Source organism: Rhodnius prolixus, unplaced genomic scaffold, assembly GCF_049639745.1.
Source record: "Rhodnius prolixus isolate KJV_2025 unplaced genomic scaffold, Rpr scaffold_11, whole genome shotgun sequence".
In the NCBI taxonomy this organism is placed as follows: domain Eukaryota; kingdom Metazoa; phylum Arthropoda; class Insecta; order Hemiptera; family Reduviidae; genus Rhodnius; species Rhodnius prolixus.
In genome coordinates, this window is record NW_027411625.1 from 11,233,470 (window position 1) to 11,254,093 (window position 20,624).

General features: G+C 34.1%; 1 protein-coding gene across 2 annotated transcripts; it reads left to right on the forward strand.

The window, feature by feature from the left end:
* Positions 1–871: 871 nt before the first annotated feature.
* SREBP (Sterol regulatory element binding protein) lies at positions 872–12,958 on the forward strand. Of its 2 annotated transcripts, XM_074138580.1 has the most exons (16): positions 872–1,103; positions 3,765–4,039; positions 5,236–5,526; positions 5,630–5,780; positions 5,925–6,361; positions 7,233–7,434; positions 7,525–7,697; positions 8,015–8,196; positions 8,312–8,557; positions 10,165–10,348; positions 10,914–11,073; positions 11,140–11,312; positions 11,478–11,591; positions 11,685–11,828; positions 11,920–12,055; positions 12,195–12,958. In XM_074138580.1, the coding sequence occupies exons 1-16, from the start codon at positions 1,037–1,039 to the stop codon at positions 12,413–12,415; spliced, it is 3,156 nt and encodes a 1,051-aa protein (XP_073994681.1). In that variant the 5' UTR covers positions 872–1,036; the 3' UTR covers positions 12,416–12,958. The 2 variants fall into 2 exon arrangements, 1 of the variants encoding a protein (XP_073994681.1); XR_012461484.1 differs by lacking the exon at positions 12,195–12,958 and having other exon boundaries at positions 11,395–11,591; positions 11,920–12,060.
* Positions 12,959–20,624: the final 7,666 nt, after the last annotated feature.

A 20,624-nucleotide genomic window follows, 5' to 3' on the forward strand; every position in this document is an offset into this window, starting at 1 on the left:
ATATTTTTGTAACCATGAAAAGTTCTACAATTACTTCGCTAATTACTATAAAATAAATACTAATTTATTTTCCTTAACAATTTCTCTTTAGTATTTACAATCTGATTTCGTACTGAATCAATAATTAGTTTGGTCGGATATACAATTTTTCACTGAAGGTCCATAACTTTTTGAAACTATAATAATTCATTGTAGGAGCTTTCTGGTGAAAATGGTAGTTTCGCATCTCCCTGTAAGATAATCATTAAAAATTATTTATTTCAGAAGGAAGAAAGAATAATGCCAATTTCAGTTAAATAGTTTTAAGACGAAAGCCAAACATTTTCACTGAAAAGGAACACTTTTGGACTCAACATTAAGAAAATATAATGACTGAAATTAACATTATTCTTTTTTCCCTCTGAATTAACGAATCCAAAAACAATAAACAATACTTGATTTATTTCAATTTGTATGACATTTACATTTACTGATTTACAAATTAGCTGTTTAGGTTCTAAAGTTAAATTATCATTCTAGATCAATAAATAGACTTTCAATTTATTGAAAATTTTTGGTAAGTGCAATTAAATAATTAGTTTGCCAATATCATATATTGCTGGCCCGAGTTCGAACAGTTTGAATATTGCGCTCTCACAAAATTAGCATTTTCTTGGAAGTGGGGGCCAAACCCCCCCACAGCTATTTTCTTATGTATAAAATTGGTTGTTGCAAAAATAGTTACATATCTGCTGAAACTAATTGCATTAAAAAATTTAATTTCTAACACATTTTTGCTGTAATCATAACCAATAGGTTTTATATTTAGTTGGATGGTTACATCAAATTTTGTCAGAGGCTACCACGAAATTAATTACCATCCCCACTTTGCTTGATACGTATGTGGTGGCGTGATTACGAATAGAAGGTATTTCATTGGTTAAGGAAGACCACTGAGAAGTTCGTTAAAACTAGAGAAAACAATAGTCTACTAAACGTTTAATAAACCTTTTGAACACTCAGGTTCTGTTAATTTAAATGGCACAAAGTGTAAACAATGGAATGTGATACAAATTTTGACGTGTCAGATTCGTTTAATATTAATGAAATTGGTGAATTTGCTGGTAAGTAGTCTGTTTCAATTCGCAAATAAATCTAGTTTTAAATCTAATCTCAATTGTTCTGAGCGAGAATTGTACACCTATTTAAGGTGATTTGATCAGATCTCGCTATTTTCATGAAGTATCTGCCTGTAATCTGGTAGTGGCACATAGTGATAACAGATTCGGTTATTTCCGCAGTGTTAGCTTAATTAAGGTAATTAAATCATATCTGGTAATAGAGTTCTATTACCTATATTAATATCTAATTCTGGTAGTGGTACATATGTAGAACGAACACTGATACCCGCAGCGATTGCTTGATAAGGTCACATTTTGCTTCAGACATGAGAGTGAACAAATTCTCATAATATGTTTGCTTTTATTCCAGTCTGTTTTTATTAGCAGCCATTCCAAAAACTTTTTTTGAAGTTTTTCAACGAAAGTAGAGTGGAGTGATTTGTAATAAGGTTACCAGGTTAGGTTGAGGCCTATTCTAATTGAAATCCAGGGAATATTAGAGACTGAATTATTGAATATTAGAGAAAAAGTGTTTGGAATATCTGCTGAAAAAGTCGAAAGTCTTTAGAGATTATGGTGGTTATCCATTTGGCTAGTGAATGCCAAACTACTGATAAGATCTTTAATGTATTATTTGCTGCAACATTATGTCATGAATTTTATACGTCCAACAGGGTCACTGTGATTTTTAGTAACTTATAAAAATTTAAGATCATCTGCGTATTGGAGAAATTCATACCATGAATGCCGCTAATTTACAAAGAGGCTGGAGTCTAATTACTAGCCTTTTGGATCTCTAGAGTTTTATTCAGAATAAGGTGACAAAGAAGAATTAATGTATTATGCAGTAAAATCTATCTATCAAATGTTCCCTATCCAATTCAGGAACGATTCCTGGTAGCCGGTGAGCGAGAGATTATGTATGAAATAAGTAATTTTAACTAGCAATGTTTCGGATAAATCTATGTAGACAGCACACTTATCTACCATTCTTAAAAAAAAAAAGCTAATACACGATTCTGAAATAGAAGTAGTTTAGTTGTATTTTTTTATTGACGAAGTCGTGTTGATTGTTGATAATTATTGTAATACAAAATGAAGCTTAAGTTCTGTGACACAGTAGTACGAATTCATTGACTTATACTCTCAGTGAGTGCTTGATTATAATGGTAGCCCAGAATTTGACTCTCTAAAGATGAAAAAAAATCATGCCTTCATACTTATTCCACGAACCCGCTCATGAGGATGTGCTTAAACCAACGGCTGCTGCAATAGACTCTTGGTCGTAATGGCGACTAATCTCTATCTTCCCGACTAATCTCTATGGGATCTGGTCTAATGATTCTCTGACTTGAAAATGGACGGATATAATAGGGAAAGGACACTTCCACCATAATCTAACCCCTTTATCTTTTACTAATACCCCTTTTATTAACGGCTGAATATAGAGTTCTCTATTAATTTTTTCTTATTTAATTTTTTTTGTCTGCTTTTTAAATATCACGCAGCACTTAGTATTATGCGACCTCCTTCGCCCTGTCCCTATTTAATGCCAAAATTATTATTTTAACAGTTCTTTATGTTATCAGACGACATTTCATTTTGCCTGTGCTAAACTATTTTCCGAAAGCTCCAATATACGTTCCTATAACAGTACTCTTACCTTTAATTCTGCGTCTTTAATTCTATCTTCAGAAAAGGTAGTTAGCTGAACTAGCTTAAGGTGACGGGGTGATCCTGGGTCCCTCTATCTGTACGATAACTAAGTTGCTTCTTTAGCTGATTTTCCTTCTCTTAGTTTTCTCTCTAAAATCAAGAGTATCTTTCAATAGATAGATTCATTTGAAGTTGGTCATTGATTGGTGCTCTTTGACCCTATCTTCAGATTTCATTGTCTTTTGATTTCCGTCATTTTGCATGGACATTTCTGGTTATTTAGTACTCTCACACAATATTTTGTTCAAGTTGACGTTTCTGTTCTATATAAGAAACCTACAGATTAATACTCTCACCATTAATTAATGAGTGAGTCAGGTCAAACATAAAAGCTTTGATTTTTTATTAATACATTGATGACCGATCACGAGTTAACTTGTGTTATTCCACAACCCTAACGTTACTGATTAATCAGGAATTAAAGACTATGCACTTAACATAATTTATTTCATTATTATGAACTTTAAGATATTAAGATTTTTATCACAATTTTTTAATTTATTAAAATGATGACAATGGCAGATCGTGAATGTTTCATATGACTATATGACTAGTAAATCGTATTACAAGTCTTGACTAGCCTTTGCTACGTGAATGACAATTGAAAAGGATTGAGTATGTACACCAGTACTTGGCAAACATCAAGAGCTTTCGAAAAATTTTGGAATAATACAAAAGTACATCATTCTTTTTTATCAATTGGGTAGCAGATATGTGCTGAGAGTCATTAGGATTTTTAATGAATAAGGCTTATTTTTACTGTTCCTTTTATAAATTTCTAATAGCCGGTAACTCACGATACCGTCTCTGGTTAAATAACCGAACTTGTAACACACTGCGTGATGAAATGAATATATTCTGTATACACTCTACCACATTTAAAGCTTTCCTAGCTTAGCTCAAGGTACTAAAATTGATTATGAATTATACTTTTTTTTTCAATTCTAGATCTTCTTGACAATTGTGAGAAAGAACTGTTCTGCAAAAGAGACTCTGGACTATTCGCAGCCGCTGATGATGAAACTGATGAGAACGATTTACTGTTCCATTTGGACCAGATGAAGGACGACACCAGTACATTATTGTCTCCGAAGAATGACCTTCTGCAACCAGGATCGCTCTACAACACTGTCAGCCAGACCGAAGGGAATTTAGCCAGCAATGATCCAAGGGAGCTAGCAATTTCTTTTTCACAAAACTCAAATCAATCTGGGGCATCACATGTGAGTAGAGAACATGTGCAATGGGGACGAAAATACAATTTTCTTTGTTTGGTTAATTCACCTTCAGGGTTGGATTCCTTGCCTTTTCATTCAGAATATTCTGTTTTGTCTCCATTTTCCAAATTCTGTGAAGTTATTACCCATAGCAAGAGGAAATATTGCACAGTACGGGTTTTTAACAAATATTCTTAGTGGTTAGTGGGTTTTGGGCCTGAACTAGAATTAAATAATTGATAACCAAGTTTGATGAAAATCGGTTATCCTCAAAGGCGGTTTTATAAAAAATATTTCAGATTATTAAAAAAAAATCCTTTACACTTCAGAGATTAGCTGCACAAATAAACCTGTAGTTTTTAATTTAAAAAAAATTATGATTCTTCATTCTTCGTTTTGAGGGATTTGGGGGATCTGTTTGTTAGCAATAACTTGATTAGGAAGAGTGTATTTATTCCAGGTCAATGGAAGAAGAAGTAAGAGCTCGCTATAAGATAGAACCAATCATAAATGTTATGGACGGTTAAATGTAGCGGTTTGAGAGTTGTATTAGAAAATCGTTTATAGTAAACTATGTGGTAGTTGGACGTTAAGCAGCACGAAAAAATGACCTAACTTTCCTTTTTTTTTTAGTCACAGAAATTTGTAACTATAATCCTACCAGTATTTAAGAGTTTTCCATTCTTGGAAGTTTTTAAAACGTTGGTCGGTTAGAGTTCTGATAGGTCCGGAATTTAATAAAGTACTACATCGGCTATGAATTCCACATAAGTGCTCCTTCATATTTCCAAAAAAGTACAATATTTAATTTTTCTCATATTACCCAGCTCCTGCCGGTAATGCCGTTTGGTGATTGATTACGTACCTAGTAATTTAGCAGTAAATCCACTTCTATATACTCACCACTCTTCTTTTGTAGAAGCCTATATATGATGATGATTTTGTTTTGAAATTAAAGTTGGCAAGTGTACATTGTTGTGTCTGCTTGCGGAGGTTCACGTTCATTTGCCACTATTTTAAAACTCCTTTCCGCCTTACCCAAAGTCTGGAGATGGTGAGCTAACCATCTCGACCCGCGAGCAGCTAGTGCTTGAATCAAGGATTCTTGCTTTTTAATTATGCATATAGCTCATGTAGCTATCTGCTTTACTTTTTTTTTTTTTTTTTTTAATGCATTCTTCGCTTTCTATTTTAACTTGCAGGTAATCACAAACAGGTGCGCTCCGCTTTCTACGCTAGATGGAATCAAACTTGGCACAAATTTACCCCTGTACGAATGGAGTAAAGATCAAGTACTACCTCCAATCAGTACAGTGCGCAGCGGACATGATCCATCAATTATCAAGAAAAAATCACGTCCATTGATCACGCAACAGAGCATACAACAAGCCGTACAGCAACAGGCTTTGCAACAGCCTCATATTGCACCACCAAGATATCTAGCTTTTCAAACCTTGGGGCCAATACATGTACCTTCTGATAATATGAAACAGGTTAGAGTATCTTAGATCTTGAGGACAGAGCTTGTATTGCGTGTGTAATGAGACTTTCCTCTCAGGTAACTGATGCGTGTGTCAGAAATTGCCTTTTTTGCAGATGATATTCCAAGCACAGCTGATGACATCAAATCAACAGCCGACCGTACTGTATGCAACAGCGAACGGCCAAGAAAAACAGGTTATTGCCAAACCTGTAGTTAACTTAGTTAGCTGTAATCCTGCAACCAACAATAGCACCATTCTAACAAGTTAGTTGATTCTGATTGTTCAGATGTTTGTATGTTGTACTATGCAGATCCAGCGTGGTGATTTAAGGAAGGATATAATTTAGTTTAGTAAGCAAGTAACTAACAAAACATTTAGCTTGAACACCGTTTTTTATTTTTCCACAGGCATGCCAGCAGTGGTTGTAGATTCCACCACAGAAAAAGTGTCTTTGACTCGTCTGAAAACCCACGACAAGGACAAGGAAAAGATGCCGAAATTTCGGGAGGTCAAACGCAACATGCACAACGCCATCGAGCGACGTTATCGTACCTCGATAAACGATAGAATTGTCGAATTGAAAGATATTATCGCTGGCCCCTCGGCTAAAATGAACAAATCCTTGATATTGCGGAAAACTATTGAGTACATCCGCTACTTGCAAGAAACTAACAACAAGCTTAAACAAGAGAATGCTACTTTGCGTGGTCACCAGATGGGTTTATTGAAGGATGATGCCGCACCAGTTGGTGGTATCACACCACCCAGATCAGATGTCTCGACCTCACCGCGTTCAGATCTTTCAACGCCACCAACACCGCAAGATCCGCTCTACATTGGAAAGGTAGTGAGTGCATGGTGGCTTATGTGATTTTTGCTTCAATTTTAGGCCGAGAGTTTATTGCAGATTCATCTTCCTGGTTTAAGGGTAGTTTTTAGTACAGAAATAGCCATCTCTCCTAAAGGATTTGGAGAGGCGTGAGATAATGAGGTTGGAACTGGCACTTTATTGCTGCATTGCTGTTAAAGGGTTATTTTTATTGTGAAACAAGACTAAAACAGGTTTTAATTTATTTATAACAATAAGGTGCAATGTGTATGCGTAAGGAATTAATTAATTGAAAAAAGTTTAATTTTTTTGGAAAACCTGTTATTGAAACTGAGTTTAATTTATTTGGGACCGTGTGTTGATTTTAATAGAAACTTAAATTTGAATAGAGATACTAATTGTTCAACATGATCGAATAAGGCTTAATTATTATAAATGAATTATTTTATATATTATATTGGAACTGTGATTGGTTAGTTCTACCGAGCTTTAATTTCATTGAAGGAACAAATGATTCAATATAATTAAATATCAATTTCATTGGATGAAAAAGGGTTTAATTTGATTTGATTAAGGTTAAATTTCTTTGGTAGATCTAAAAATTTAAAATTGTTTAATTAGGATTTTATTCCTGATAGAATAAGGATTAATAACTTTATTGAAGACAGGTTTAATGTCATTGGAGGGACAAAGATTCAACATAATTTAGTAAGGGTTTAATTTGAAAAAACATACAAAGTGAAAATACTACAAGCATTCGAAGCTGCCTCAAATGTGGCTTTGTCTTAAAGATCTGTTTGAGTAAATTTGGTGTTCCCATTAGAGTTCTTTTGAGTCTTGCTTAGAGCCTTATTATTTTCACTCACAATTTTTTCTTTCTTTACAGCCTAAAGAGGATGACTATGGGACTAGCCAGATGCAGGCCATGATGGACCATAGGCGAATGGCATTATGCGCCTTTATGTTCACCATACTCATATTTAATCCGTTCAGATTGTTTGTCAGCAAATTGATGCCTGAGGAAGTGGCGTACAACAGTGGAGGTTCAGTGATCGAAAGTAGAAATCTATTGGATTACACTAGTCCTGGTAAGGCTAACCTATTGTGATTTTATTCATGTATATTAATATTGTGATCTTTTGAGATGCATAAAAAGTATTGTAACTTAATTTCTGTAGGTTCGTTTTGGGATTTACGCAGTACGGCTTTGGTTTGGTTATTAAACTTTACCGTCTGTGCTTGTTGCTTGGTCAAGCTACTGGTCTATAGCGATGCCATAATCTCAAGCAATTCCAAAATTTACTGTGATTTTTGGCGTCACCGCAAACAAGCTGAATTCTTCATGACTGTGGTTTGTTCTTTCTCTCAAACTTGTTATATTTTCTCTTATACTTATGTAGTATAGGCTTATGACTATGTGATATGTACTAGAATACAAATATAGGAGGTTGGCTAAGTCAATTTTCCGAAGGAAGAAAAGAAACTCGGAACTTCAAGAAAATTATCACGAACGTCAATTTCTACCAAATATCCTGGTGTATTATTTTGACTGTGAGCCACTGTACTTAAATTAGCTTAGAGAAACGTCAGTTTTCTGAGAAAGATTTTCGCAAATTTAATAAACGAAATTAAAAAAATTATACTGAAATAAATTGTTCATTCTTTCAGGGCAACAAAGAAGGTGCTCGTTTACAGCTGTTAAAAAGCCTAAAAGTATTGAATCTGCCTGTACCAGATACCAAATTCGGCCTTTTCACCTCTTGTGTCTGGCAAACATTGAGGCAGATCTTGCACAGATTGTGGGTAGGTCGATGGCTTTCTTTTCACATTGGAGGATTTTTTGTTAATTCGTAAGTCTGATAAGATTACGTTTATAATTGTCTAGTGGTGTGGTCCCACAGAAGTTGATTTAGTGCAGTTTCTAAAAAGCCATGCAAAACCTAATTAGACCTTTTTCTTATCTAGTAAAGTTCGTAAAGATAGTCTGAAGACATCAAAAGAAGTGAGCCAGGTGTATGACATGTCCGGACGTCTGTACACAGTAGATGGTGGGGGAACCTCCTTGAGTCGCACTGTACTTGCTTTAGCTGCCTTAAACCACGCTGAAGCCGCTGCAAACATTTTGCAGCCCAAATATTTGGCACAAATTTACCTTACAGTTGCCTTACATTTGAAGACCATCTTGCCATCAATGTTCCATTTTGTGTCAAGGTATGGACTCACATAGCTTTAATGTATTTTATATTAAATCAACATGTTGCTGTGAATTTTTATCGCCCCCCCCCTGCTAAAATATAACTAAATAATATGGCTCCTCAGTTACACACGAACTGCACTTTGTTATGCACTATTCCAGTATTTTAACCTCACTCACCGTCCTTCAAAAATTGATTACATACATAGCCTAAATGTAATTTCCATCAATGAAGAGGCAGTTACTTTGTGGACTGGAAGTCAAAGTTCTGTACACAAAACTGAAACTCTGTCTCTGACAACGGATGAAAATTCGAAACCAGTCAGCATTTTAGACTTTTAAGGTTTGGCGTATAGGCTTATTGGCCAACTTCTTTAGAATCTAATCTAATATTAATGAGAACACGAATACGAAAGTCATCTTAAATTCAGAATATTCGAGATCAAAAACATCATGGGGGATAAAATATTTGTTAATAATAATACTTTAAAGAAATGTAGAATGAACCAAATTTGGACAATAAAGTTCAGTCAACTAGTCAGCTACTCTGCTACTGCGGGTACTTTATAACACTTTGATCAGACCATAACCGAACATTTGGATAAAATATTAACATCTAAAGAATATTATTTGAGTTGCCATAATAGTCCGGAGCAGCGTTCACATGACGCTGGTTTTTAAATTGAACTTAGTTTTTTTGTAATTTAAAGCGCGTCAACAGCTGAGGCCATTGACGCCCGGAAGACCTTTTAATGTACTGTCATCTTCTGGATAGTGTTCTAATGGAATTAGAGAACTAATGAAATACCAAGTGCGTTCAATAAAGTTCAATGTTATAAAAAATTGCATTGTAAAATTAGATTATGATTAGAAAATGGAATGTAAAATTAGCAGATTAATAATAAGAGTGAGGGAAAGTAGTGTGAGTGTTCAAACCAGATTTTTTTTTTTTTCTGAAATCATCCTCAGGAGGGATACGCACTGCTTTTAAACCCCTTATCTAACCCCTTTCTTTTATTTGTGAAATAAATTTGTAAATTATAATTTTTTTAATGAAACGTAAAATCAGTCGGAATTTCAAGAACGGTTTTAGAGACAAGATTGCCTGCGGCTTACTGGGGCGCAGCTTAATTTGGAATGATTCTGGGAAGTACTCTGGCAGCTCGTAGGTGGCGGTTTTTAGTTAAATTGAACAGGTCTAATTCACCCAAAAGTTTTCTGGTGCTGTTGCAAGAATCCGTTTCATCACCTGGCAATCTGAAGTGCTGAAACTGAGGATTGATCCACGCTCTTATTACCTCTCTGAATGTTTTAAACCATACCTGACTAGATCGTGAGGAGTCAAAAATAAAAGTTAAAACACGTTGGAAGAGAAAGTATTGAAGCAAAGATGCATGAATTTAACCGCTCTGTTTTTAAGTAGCGTATATGTTTTCACAAGCTCATACAGGGGTAAATTGGCAATAACAGAGGAGAGCTATTAAGGAACTGTAGGTATTTATAAAAAATAAAAAAAAACAATAACTTTTGTTGCACCCTGGTATAAACAAAATTAAAAACTGATATTCATTAATTTAAAAAAAAAAAAAAAAAAAAAAAAACACGCCATTATTACTTGTTTTAGATACTATTTCTGGATAGCAAAGAAACAATGTCATCAGTCTGGGACAAATCTGAAACTCCAGTGGATTTTGACAGAAATTGGACAGAACTTCATAATGAATAACGACTGGAGTTACACTTGCGATGAACAGAGCATATTCACAAGTCTAACTGATGTCACTGATCCATTAGCATTTGCTAGTAAGGTAAAAGAGCTAGTGTAGTAGGTTACTTTGGTAAAGATAAAACAATGCTCGAATTAAGCTGGCAACGCCAGAAAAGCTTTGCTTGCGTGGAGAGAGACTAGAAAGCGTAGGCCGTCTCTCTCAGGCTTTTTTTGGCACCCGGATGGACTCCAGACTGGAAGTTCCAGTCTGAAAAATAGTAAACGATACTGCATGTACTATGACCATGTGAAGTGCCTGTACTTCTTAGATTTCGCCTCTTTGAAGTAGAGAAACTCATACGTCAAAGTTGAACAGGGGATCAGACTCCCAGTCTCAGTAAACAATTAGGATTGGAGGGGGCTTTTTAATCCTGAGGATAGCATTTTAGACTTTTAAGGTTTGGCGTATAGGCTTATTGGCCAATTTCTTTAGAATCTAATCTAATATTAATGATTTCTGAGAACACGAATACGAAAGTCATCTTGAATTCAGATGCTACAAGTTTAAATTTCTGTCGTAAATCTTGAGCACTATAGCACACCGGCAGTAATTTATTTCCGATTCGATCACTGGGGATAATTAATTAGTGTTTGTTCTATCTTAGGCTTTCAGAGAACACCTGATAGAATGCGCTCTACAGTTTCTGGTTGCACCCGGAGAATGTCTAGAAGTAACCAAAGCTGATCGGAAGAAAGTGCCATTATCGCAGACCTTTGAAGCGTTATCCTATCTGAACATACTGCTTCGTGTAACCCCAGAAGAAGGTTAGTGGAAGACTTCTAACTTATTTGAAGGTTCCAATCTTGATTTTAGCATTTTAGTTCTTGCAGGAACTGTGGATGCTAAGGCGAATTGGTGGGGTCATTTATTGACTGTGGCTGCATACTGGACGATTGGCGATGATGTGAAAGCCGACAAGCTTTATCAGGATGCTGGAAACCTTCCCAAGTGCTTGGAAGCCGAAGTACTTGCGAAAGCTGTTCGTGCTGGATTGGCGACAAAGGTAAATATTCAAGTCCTAGACGTAGTGTACCAATTCTTCTGGGAATTTTTTTAATTTAATTTGTGGTGTGCGGACTTCTCAGCACTGTAATATCTGGAAAAGTCAGAAACTTTTGCACAATCATAGTGAGCACCATTAAGCCGGTGATTTTGCTTTCTTAAATAGATATCGCTTTATCGCCAAGCTAACGTTCAAAGGACCCTAAAGCTGGCCAATATATCCTCAGAATTATTGGCAGATTCGCTGGCTGATCCTCGATCGCCGGATAATGCTACACTTGTAAGTATCTTGTAAAATAATTGTGCTTAGAATTTTCAGGGAACTTCATTTGGTTTCAAATTTGGTTATGATGTAGTTTGTTCGTTATTACAGTTGGCAGAGTTATTAGTTGTGGACTGGTTGCTAGAAACAAGAGTTGCGCTCTGGGAATCTGGGCTTATTCAAGTTTCTCCATCATTCTTGTACAATTTCAATGTAGATATGGATTCATTGAAGAAGATCACTCATTATCTTCCAGTAAGCCCACATGAGCATGAGCAGTATTAGATTTGCTGCAAACAGCACTGAAAAGTATGATTCTACTCCATAACTTACCGTTTATTTTCAGTGCGCAATGAGACGAGTATTTGTTTATGAGGCTTCGGCACAGTTAATAGCAGGCGCTTCACCAGCTCGAACCCAACAGTTATTGGATAGAAGTCTGCGCCTTAGAATCACAAGAGCTTCAGTTATATGTGGCAAAGGTAATCTTTTAGGTTCTGTCGTGTCAATTTCTAGTTATGTATTTAAGTTTATGCAAGTTGATGTCTCAGTCGTGGTAATTGGTACAGTACTATTGCAAGAAAGAATTCCTGGTTTATTGTTGAAGAAATCTCGTTTCAGGTGATAAACGCGATGAAAAATTATGGAGCGAAAAGGAACACGCTACAGCGTTATATTTGGCATGCAAACATCTACCAACGCCACTTTTGTCATCTCCTGGAGAACGCGCTGGCATGCTGCTTGAAGCAGCTAAATCTTTGGAAACGATTGGTGATGAACGGCGTTTACGCGTTTGTAATCTACTTATAAAATCGTTTGGAGCTTCTCCAGCTACAAGCTGATTAAAAAGCTTTTGTATAGTTGTATATATTATCTTTTTTTAAAAATAAAATTTGTGTAATTAAAACTGTCCGGTACAAGGTTTGATCGTCAAAAACTGCACGAATAAGCATAATGTTGAAAAACCCAACTTTGACAGTTTGTTTTCTTTTTCTATAAAAGATCAAATTACCAAATTTTCTTCATAATCTAGGGAAAATTCTCCTTTATAACTAATTTTTTTGCAGCAACCAAGATCTCATAGTTTTCAAGCAAAAAAAAAGGTGATGAAGTATAGCAAAAACGGCATTTTACAAAATTGTTTTTGTTGTTATGTTTTTTGTAAGCAACGTAGCGCCTAAACGCGTGAACGGATTTTCAAGAATGAGGTGTCATTCGATTTGGAATTTCAGTAGATGTGTCTACATCAGGAGGTCTTGATGCTGTACATCCTATAGAAGAGTTAGCCCCATAGATGTAACGCAACTATTGACCAGTAACTGTAAAACTTGGCTTTTATGTAATTTGGCACAATGAAGTAGTTAGGGCTCCCTTACATAACGTTTGAGCGATATCTTGCTCTTACACCTACTTAAGAGAAGCATTGCAATCGCTTCTAATAATCGAAACGTAAAGCGTTTTGAATGAATGAAGTGTAATTCAAATCGAATTTTATTTGAAATATTTTTTTTTTTACAAATCCATATACCAACGTACATTACCATTTTTTTTTTTTTTTTTTAATCTGCTTTAAGTGCTAGTTTAATACAGCAGTAGGAAGTAAACATCGTCAGTTTAAGTTCATTCTTCATTGCATTGATAGGTCCTTTATTTAATCTAGTACTTAAACGTTAAAAGTGTTAGATATATTTTTAATATTAATTATATGCTTTTTTATTATTAAATTTTTGATTTAGATCTTCTCTCTTACAGTGTTATATATATGTAAAATAAATAGATAAAGATTCGCTTATTCTAACAAAAAAATTGTAATGAATGAAATGTCAATTTAATTAAATGTTAAATTGTTAAAAAATTTGAATAAAACACTTAAGCTTGTCTGTACGTTTCTAAATGGCTGAAATTACGAGCTGAAGTATGAATGAAATGTATACTTGGTGATTCGTTAACCTTTACTAGTTTAATCAACTCTTATGCTTAGGTTTTTAAACTTGTAAGTTTTTGTTAAGAAGATTCACATAAAATTTCATTATACGAGAAGAAAAGTTTTTATTTACTTCTAACCCTATCGAACGAATGTCCCTTAAGTACGAAAAAGCGTTCTTTAAAAAATGGACTTCATGTTTTATCCCCCAAGGAGATTAACTCTAAGGAGTTTATTTATATTGTTCCATAAATTATATAACATTTAAAATTGGTCCTTGCCGCTTCTTTACACCATTAAGGTCACGGAGTTGGAGATAATACTTCTCGCCAAAACATCATAACATAATAAATAATATTGGCTTATAACATTCATTTATACGCAATAATAATAAGTTTGAATACTAAAAGGATCTAAACCAAATCTGGTAAAAAAATATATTATGTAGGCATAAAAGTTAATACAATTAATTAGCGTTATTAAAAGCAATTATTACTTGCCCTTACACCAAAAACTAAAGTCACATAATGGCCACATAACTCCACGAAGTACATAGAATCTTGATCAGCTGATCATCCTGGCGCTGATATATGTAGAGCGGTCAACGATGATGTGTTACCAAATTTGAGGTGATTGATAGTAAAAGTAACATAAAGAGTATATATCCCAAACAGAAATTCCTTTAATGGAAAAAAAATTTAAAACAAAGTTATGAACGTGTTATTGGCAAATTAATCAAAAATTGTTTGTTCGGTCTTCCATTTGAAGTTTTCAAAATGTTTTCTTGTATATGTAATTTAATGTTGTTAATACAATGAATATTGGCTGTAAATGATTTATTTTGTTCATTTATTACACCAAAGTTTCATACATTTTTGTAAAAAGCCACTAAGTTTTAGTGTGACAGTAATTTTCATTACATTACATTATGATATTACGATATCCTTAACTTTTCCTTAAGAATGGTCAATTTTAGGGTAGTCTCACCCTGACTTGTAGTTAAATGTTACAACATTTGGCGTTAAATAGCATTATGGTTGCAAGTGTGTGATGACAGTATTTCAACTTCTAGATTTTGAGAACATAAAAGTTAAGATTTTCAGAAACCATCTATCAATCACTTTAAATAAAGTCGCTTTAGGTTTGTTTGTAAGTGCGCAGTTTCTTAATATGGAGGTTCGAATTTATACTGTTCTATTATAGGATTCTTGCAGGTAAAAGAGTAGCAAGGTAGCCCTCACGGGGCATTGTCGACTCAGAAGGCACTTGCAGTAGCTGGGCTTAGAACGTGACCATCACTTCCAGAGCACGCAGAATCGTAGTTTGGTAAGTAGTTGGAGGAATCTCTAATCCACCTCTTATCTAATTACAATGCTATTATCTTAGGAATGAATAACCCTGGGAAGTTACCGATTGCTGAAGGAGCTTATAACTGTTCTAGATCATTATCACATTCTTACATATCTTATAAAATTTCTTACATATCTTGGAAAGGGGGTTGTAGCAGGGTTACGTCTAGCACTAGTACAGGAGGCAACATAGATCTTATGAGTTGCAGGGCATCACTATACTCCGATAAAACAAAACAAACTCACTAGGCCATCGGTGCCTACCCAGTCAACTCCACACTAATACAACCCTACACGGAGGTAGGTAACTCAATTATCATGAGTGTCAGGGCACGCAGATTACATGGGTAATGTGAAGGTGAACTAACTGTATAGTCTTATGGAACCCATTGGGTGCTGAAACGCCCTTGGCATCGAGCTATCTGGAGACAGTTTTAGGCTTGATAACATTGGGCTTGCATATGTGCTCTGAGCCATCGGACAACGTTGGTTGACTGGTTATTCTCCTCTTATATATTCTTTACATTCTGGAGCACATCTCGTATGTCCCCCATGGTGAAACTTTAATGATATAGTTTATTTCAGATTTCACGTTAAAGACGATTTTTAGAAACAATTTCATCATTTCAAGAGAACTAGTAGTTCAGCTTTAACTGTGTAGGTATGTAAATGCACAACTCTATAACTGGGTGTAGTTTTGCAACCTTTTTACTAGTCTCGTAACTTATATCTTACTCTCATATTAAGGGAAATTTCAGATACAAAATCTAATTTTTTGAAGAGAACTTGTGGGCTGTGCTTGAACGAAGTATGTAATTTAGTTTGGCTGATCGTTTGAATTGTAGCTATTTCTGTTCTAAGTATGTCATAGTGTGTAGGTAGGTTCTGCAGTCTTGAGTGTAGGTTGTAACCTCAAGTTGACGCCCCACTATGCGAGCAACCGCACATTATGCTGGACAGTACTTTCTTATATGGTCAAAACAGTTTGTCAGTTCAACCACGCTAGAAAGAATTCCATTGTTAGGAACTATAACTCATACTTGCTCTAAAAACACTTATTTGTACTATATTAGGTTGTTTTGAGGTCTATATTAATTTAAGCCTAGAAAAAGAAAATTATAGACCGACCGGTCACTCTGCCAAATATATTTTTCTGTTTTTAGCAATTTTTTTCGAAAATGGTTCCAATGATTTTTTTAAACTTTTTTTTGTCTTTTCCTATAAACCTAATTTAAACGTAGTCCTTCGGGAGGGTTGTTTCCGTTATTTTGACCTATAGTTTAGGTCAAACACCATAATAATCTTTATTATTAGTTAAAATCAGCAATTTAATATTCAAAATTTGAAGTGTAGAACCAAATTTTTAAGTGTGAAAAATATCAATCCTCTGGAAGTGCACGGCATTGTACGTAACGGCTTATTCGATTTCCTGCAATTTTCTAGGCAGTCGCCGAAAGGTTTCTGGACAAAACGTATGTTAAACCTACCACTTTACTTTAAAACTTATCAGGGATATTGATTTAAATTTTAGGCGTCTCATGGAGCTTTGATGACACATTTCCTATAACTATTATATTATTGTGAAGCAAGAGAACCTTTATAATATTGAAGACAACTATCTTTTTGTTGCCTACTTTAAGTTTTAATAAAATTTAATTATGTGGTAGAAGAAAGTCCTTTGAGCGTTCACATTAGACTTGTTTTATAAAAATGTAATTTTTAATACGGAATGCGTTAATAAATTCGGTAGCGTCTTAAATTTTACGTCTAAACATAAGATGGATACTATAATCAAAAGAAAACAAATAAGAAAGAAATAAAAAAAAAAAAAAACAACTGTAAATTATTTTTTTCTTTCATAGAGTTTTCCTCTACTTTTATAAGTCACTAAACTCTCATATCTTATAAACGAGGGGTCTTCCATAGTTTCCTCAAAACTGGGTAAGTTAATGATAGCGAGTTGCTCTGAACCTACAATACATGGTCACTTGTTATGTGAGAATGAACTGTGATTACATTCAATCTGTGAATGTTGTTGAAAGAATTGTTAATCCAGTTCCAGGACTTCCCTCAAACTGGTTGAGTTTATTATTGAGACTGATTTAAAAGTTTTGAAGGTCGTATGCAAGTTTCAGTAGCGTTGGCTACAAATTAAATTGATTAGGTTTAACTAACCTTAAGGTAGCCTCATGTCATAGAATTTTTTTTTAAGTTGTTTCCCTTTCAGACTATAAATCTAAAAGAAAATCTGTTGTATAGTACATTAATTTCAATTCTAATTTGGACAAATACTTCATAAGGTCTTCACAGGTTTCCACAATGCATACTTACCAACTTCAATTAAACAAAATATTAATAGTGGATTTTCTAGTAGAAATTACTGATAGTGGTGGTCAACTTCTTTGATAGTGGTGAAGCGGCATTTCCAGTTTGTACAGGATGGCAATTTTTTAGAGAAATCTGATGGGACGTTATTTTCTGTTTCTATAAAGAAGTCGTTCATCAAATTTTCGTTATCCATGGATTTTTTTCTTATACTTGGACTTTTGCAACCAATGACCTATTCCAGACTTTGCTCTGTTCTACTGAGAGAATTTAATAACTGGATTCACATTCTAAACTGGATTTTATTATTATTATTATTATTAGCTAAGCCAGTCGAAAGATCTATGTAACTGCGTGTAATATTATGAATATTTAATATTGCAAATTGGCAGTTACAAAGTAACTAATACAATGGCATACCAATTACTCAAAAAAACCTTAAGAAATTGAATTTCCCAATACACACACACATACATATATTTTATATACACCTACATATATAAGCGATAGTACTAAAAATAGTATTTATTTTGTATGCAAACTTAAGTGAGGTTTGTAATTTAAGCGTGTAAATCCCTAAAAAAAATGTGTTATTTAGGGGTTTAAAAACTGTATAATGTTAGTGAGAAATAACCATGTTTTTGATTTCCGAAGTTTGAAGAACATTTAAAATCATAATAGCAAATCGTGTCATTCTTAACATCACATGTTTTATTTCTGCACTTTTTTAATTTTAATTGACCCAGAAAACAAAAATAATACAAACCAGACTTGAAGGCCTCAATGAAAAAACATGATTGGGGATTGTAGTTACAATGCGGCTCAAGATTTATGTGTCATTTATCTCTAGGAAGAAACAAAGAGGTACACCCTCCAATGCCCCACTTTAAAAAATCCAGACCAGAACTTGAGCTACCAAAGGTCTCAACAAACCTAAGAAATGGAACTGAATGCAAGAAGAAGTTGACCATGTTCTCATAGCGGTCAATCTGTTGTGATCAAAGATCCTGAACCTAACCTCATAACCAAAACAATCTGTCAGGAGTGGAATTAGTATTTATTTCTCTCTCTCACAAACAGTATAAAGTAGATCTCGTTATGTAAATATATCTTCTTAAACAATGCCCAGTTAGGGAATAGAACTTAGATTCTGAGAGATTTCAATGAAAAACACTGAATTATGTTGATATCAGTTCCCTTCGGACCCCTATCAGCTTTTTGGTTAGGAATTTGAAGCAATTCGCTAGCTTCAAAGAATCAGTTCACTTATAAATGGTGAAGATGGATGAAACTTATAGATGGTGAATGGTGTGAAGATGAATTCCTGGTTGGTTGTCAGCCAAGCCAGTGAAGATAGACAAGCGCCCGGCTAGTTCGCCACTAATTTGGCCACCCTCATTTTCCGGCCCACTTTCTTTTTTTTTTTTTCATTTTCCGATATACCCAGACGACCTGGTATCTAAGATAGAAGATACATCCTTAAATAATCTCTCCAGTCTTCTGGAACAATCAAGCAACAACTTCCAGCTGAAGATCCAAGAATTTATTGCCTTCAGCGCAGCCTATTATCTGAGAATCAAACTTGTGACAGAATTTCCAAATTTACAGAAAATCGGATAACCAACAGTGCCATTTACTAATTATTATTATTATTTTTACCATTTTGAGTTTTTCTTGAGAACGGTTCCTTCGATTTTCTTTTTTTTACATTACATATATTTTCTAAAAAGTGATTTTTAGCGTTTTCTGTAAAAACATTACTTAAATATAAATTTAAGACTTTTCCTTTGTCATTTCTTCAGAAAAAATTGTTTAAAGGCAACTACCGCTAAGGGGTACGCTTCTTCTTATGGTTTTAGTAACTATAATGTTGATGAGAATTAAATATGGCTCCAATATGAGTTTGAAGAATATTTATGAGTTAATTCTTTGAGAATAGATAGAGAAAGTTTGTCAGTTTTCCCTCCAGACTTTTTATCTTTCTCTTATCCTAGACAGCTATCATGTGAGGTTTACGATATCTAGTTTACAACGGAAATTCCGTTCTGGGGTCCTCTGAGTCAAAAAAAAAAAAAAAAAAAGATATACAATTATTTGTATCTACGAACACTTAAACTTAAAACTGAAAAAAATCATAGGAAGCTAAATCTTTAATTCATTTGCGTACCTCCAATGACAACAAAGTGGTGGAATTCCTTCAAGGGTAATATTGCTTTGCAGGATGAATTTTTTTTTTCCAGATTTACTCTTAAATGACTCCAACAATCTTGGACATGGCCACACATGTTCTGAAACTTTCTATAAAGGTTACTAAGTGGACTGAATAACCCTGACGTCTACATATCAACCAAGGTTAATGCTGAACTCATTCACCATTTTTTTTTTTTTTTCTAAACTAACTATTGTAAGTATTTATCAGTTTTGTTTGTAACTTTTTCTAGGAATATTAATTTTAGATTAATTCTCAGAGGAGGGGTTTTCCATCAAAGAGTCATTTTTGTATATTCTGCAAACTTATGCCTACATTCCGAGATTGCAGAAAATTAGAAACAAAAAAAAGAAAAAGTTTTTCACATGTATAAGAATTGTGGCTTAAAAGCAAGTCATGTGGATGTTTCAAGTAGTAAAATCACATTAAATAAATACGCTAGAAAAAATAAACAGGAAAAGAAGTCACAAGAATAGAGAACATTAAAAAAATTCAATCTTAGTATTTTAGCTCTGTCATTCCTTAATTCTCCAGTACTCTCGATTTATCTTCCTACTTAGCTGCATGGCAATGTATCTGGGATATACGCTTCAATTAAAACATTATGATTTTTATTACTAGTAAAAGTCACCCATTAAACTTTATTTTATAAGTCAAAGGTTTCAACTCTTTCAGTAAATGATAATAAAAACACAATAGCTAGAAATGATTTCTTTATTGCCAAATTCACTTGAGAAAAACCATTATTGAACAATGTTATAGTATTCATAATTTTTTATGAATATAGTATTTATAATTTTTATGAATTTTGTGTTTTGCATTGCACCAGATTTTTTTTTATTAGTGGTTGTCTGGAACAGTGGTTCTTATCTGAGCTTTCTACACCCTTGAGGCCGTAGCGAAATTCTGGTGACCACAGAAAATTTTGAAATTTAGTTGTTATAGCTTAAGCCAACATATAATTTTTTCTTGCCAGAATCCTGCTGTTGCCAGAAGGATTCATTAGAACTTGAAACATTTAGAGATCAATAATTTTACTGAACGTCACGCTTCCTTCGACAAAAACATCTAATTACAGTGTGCATGATAATATAGAAATTTGGACTATCTTTTTAATAAAAATTACCCTGTTAATTAATTACGAATACTGTGTTCAGTACTCACCAAGATGGTGCGTGTACACACCAGATTTCTTTGATCTACTCCATTTTTAATCAAAAAACGATTCACCTAACAATACATAA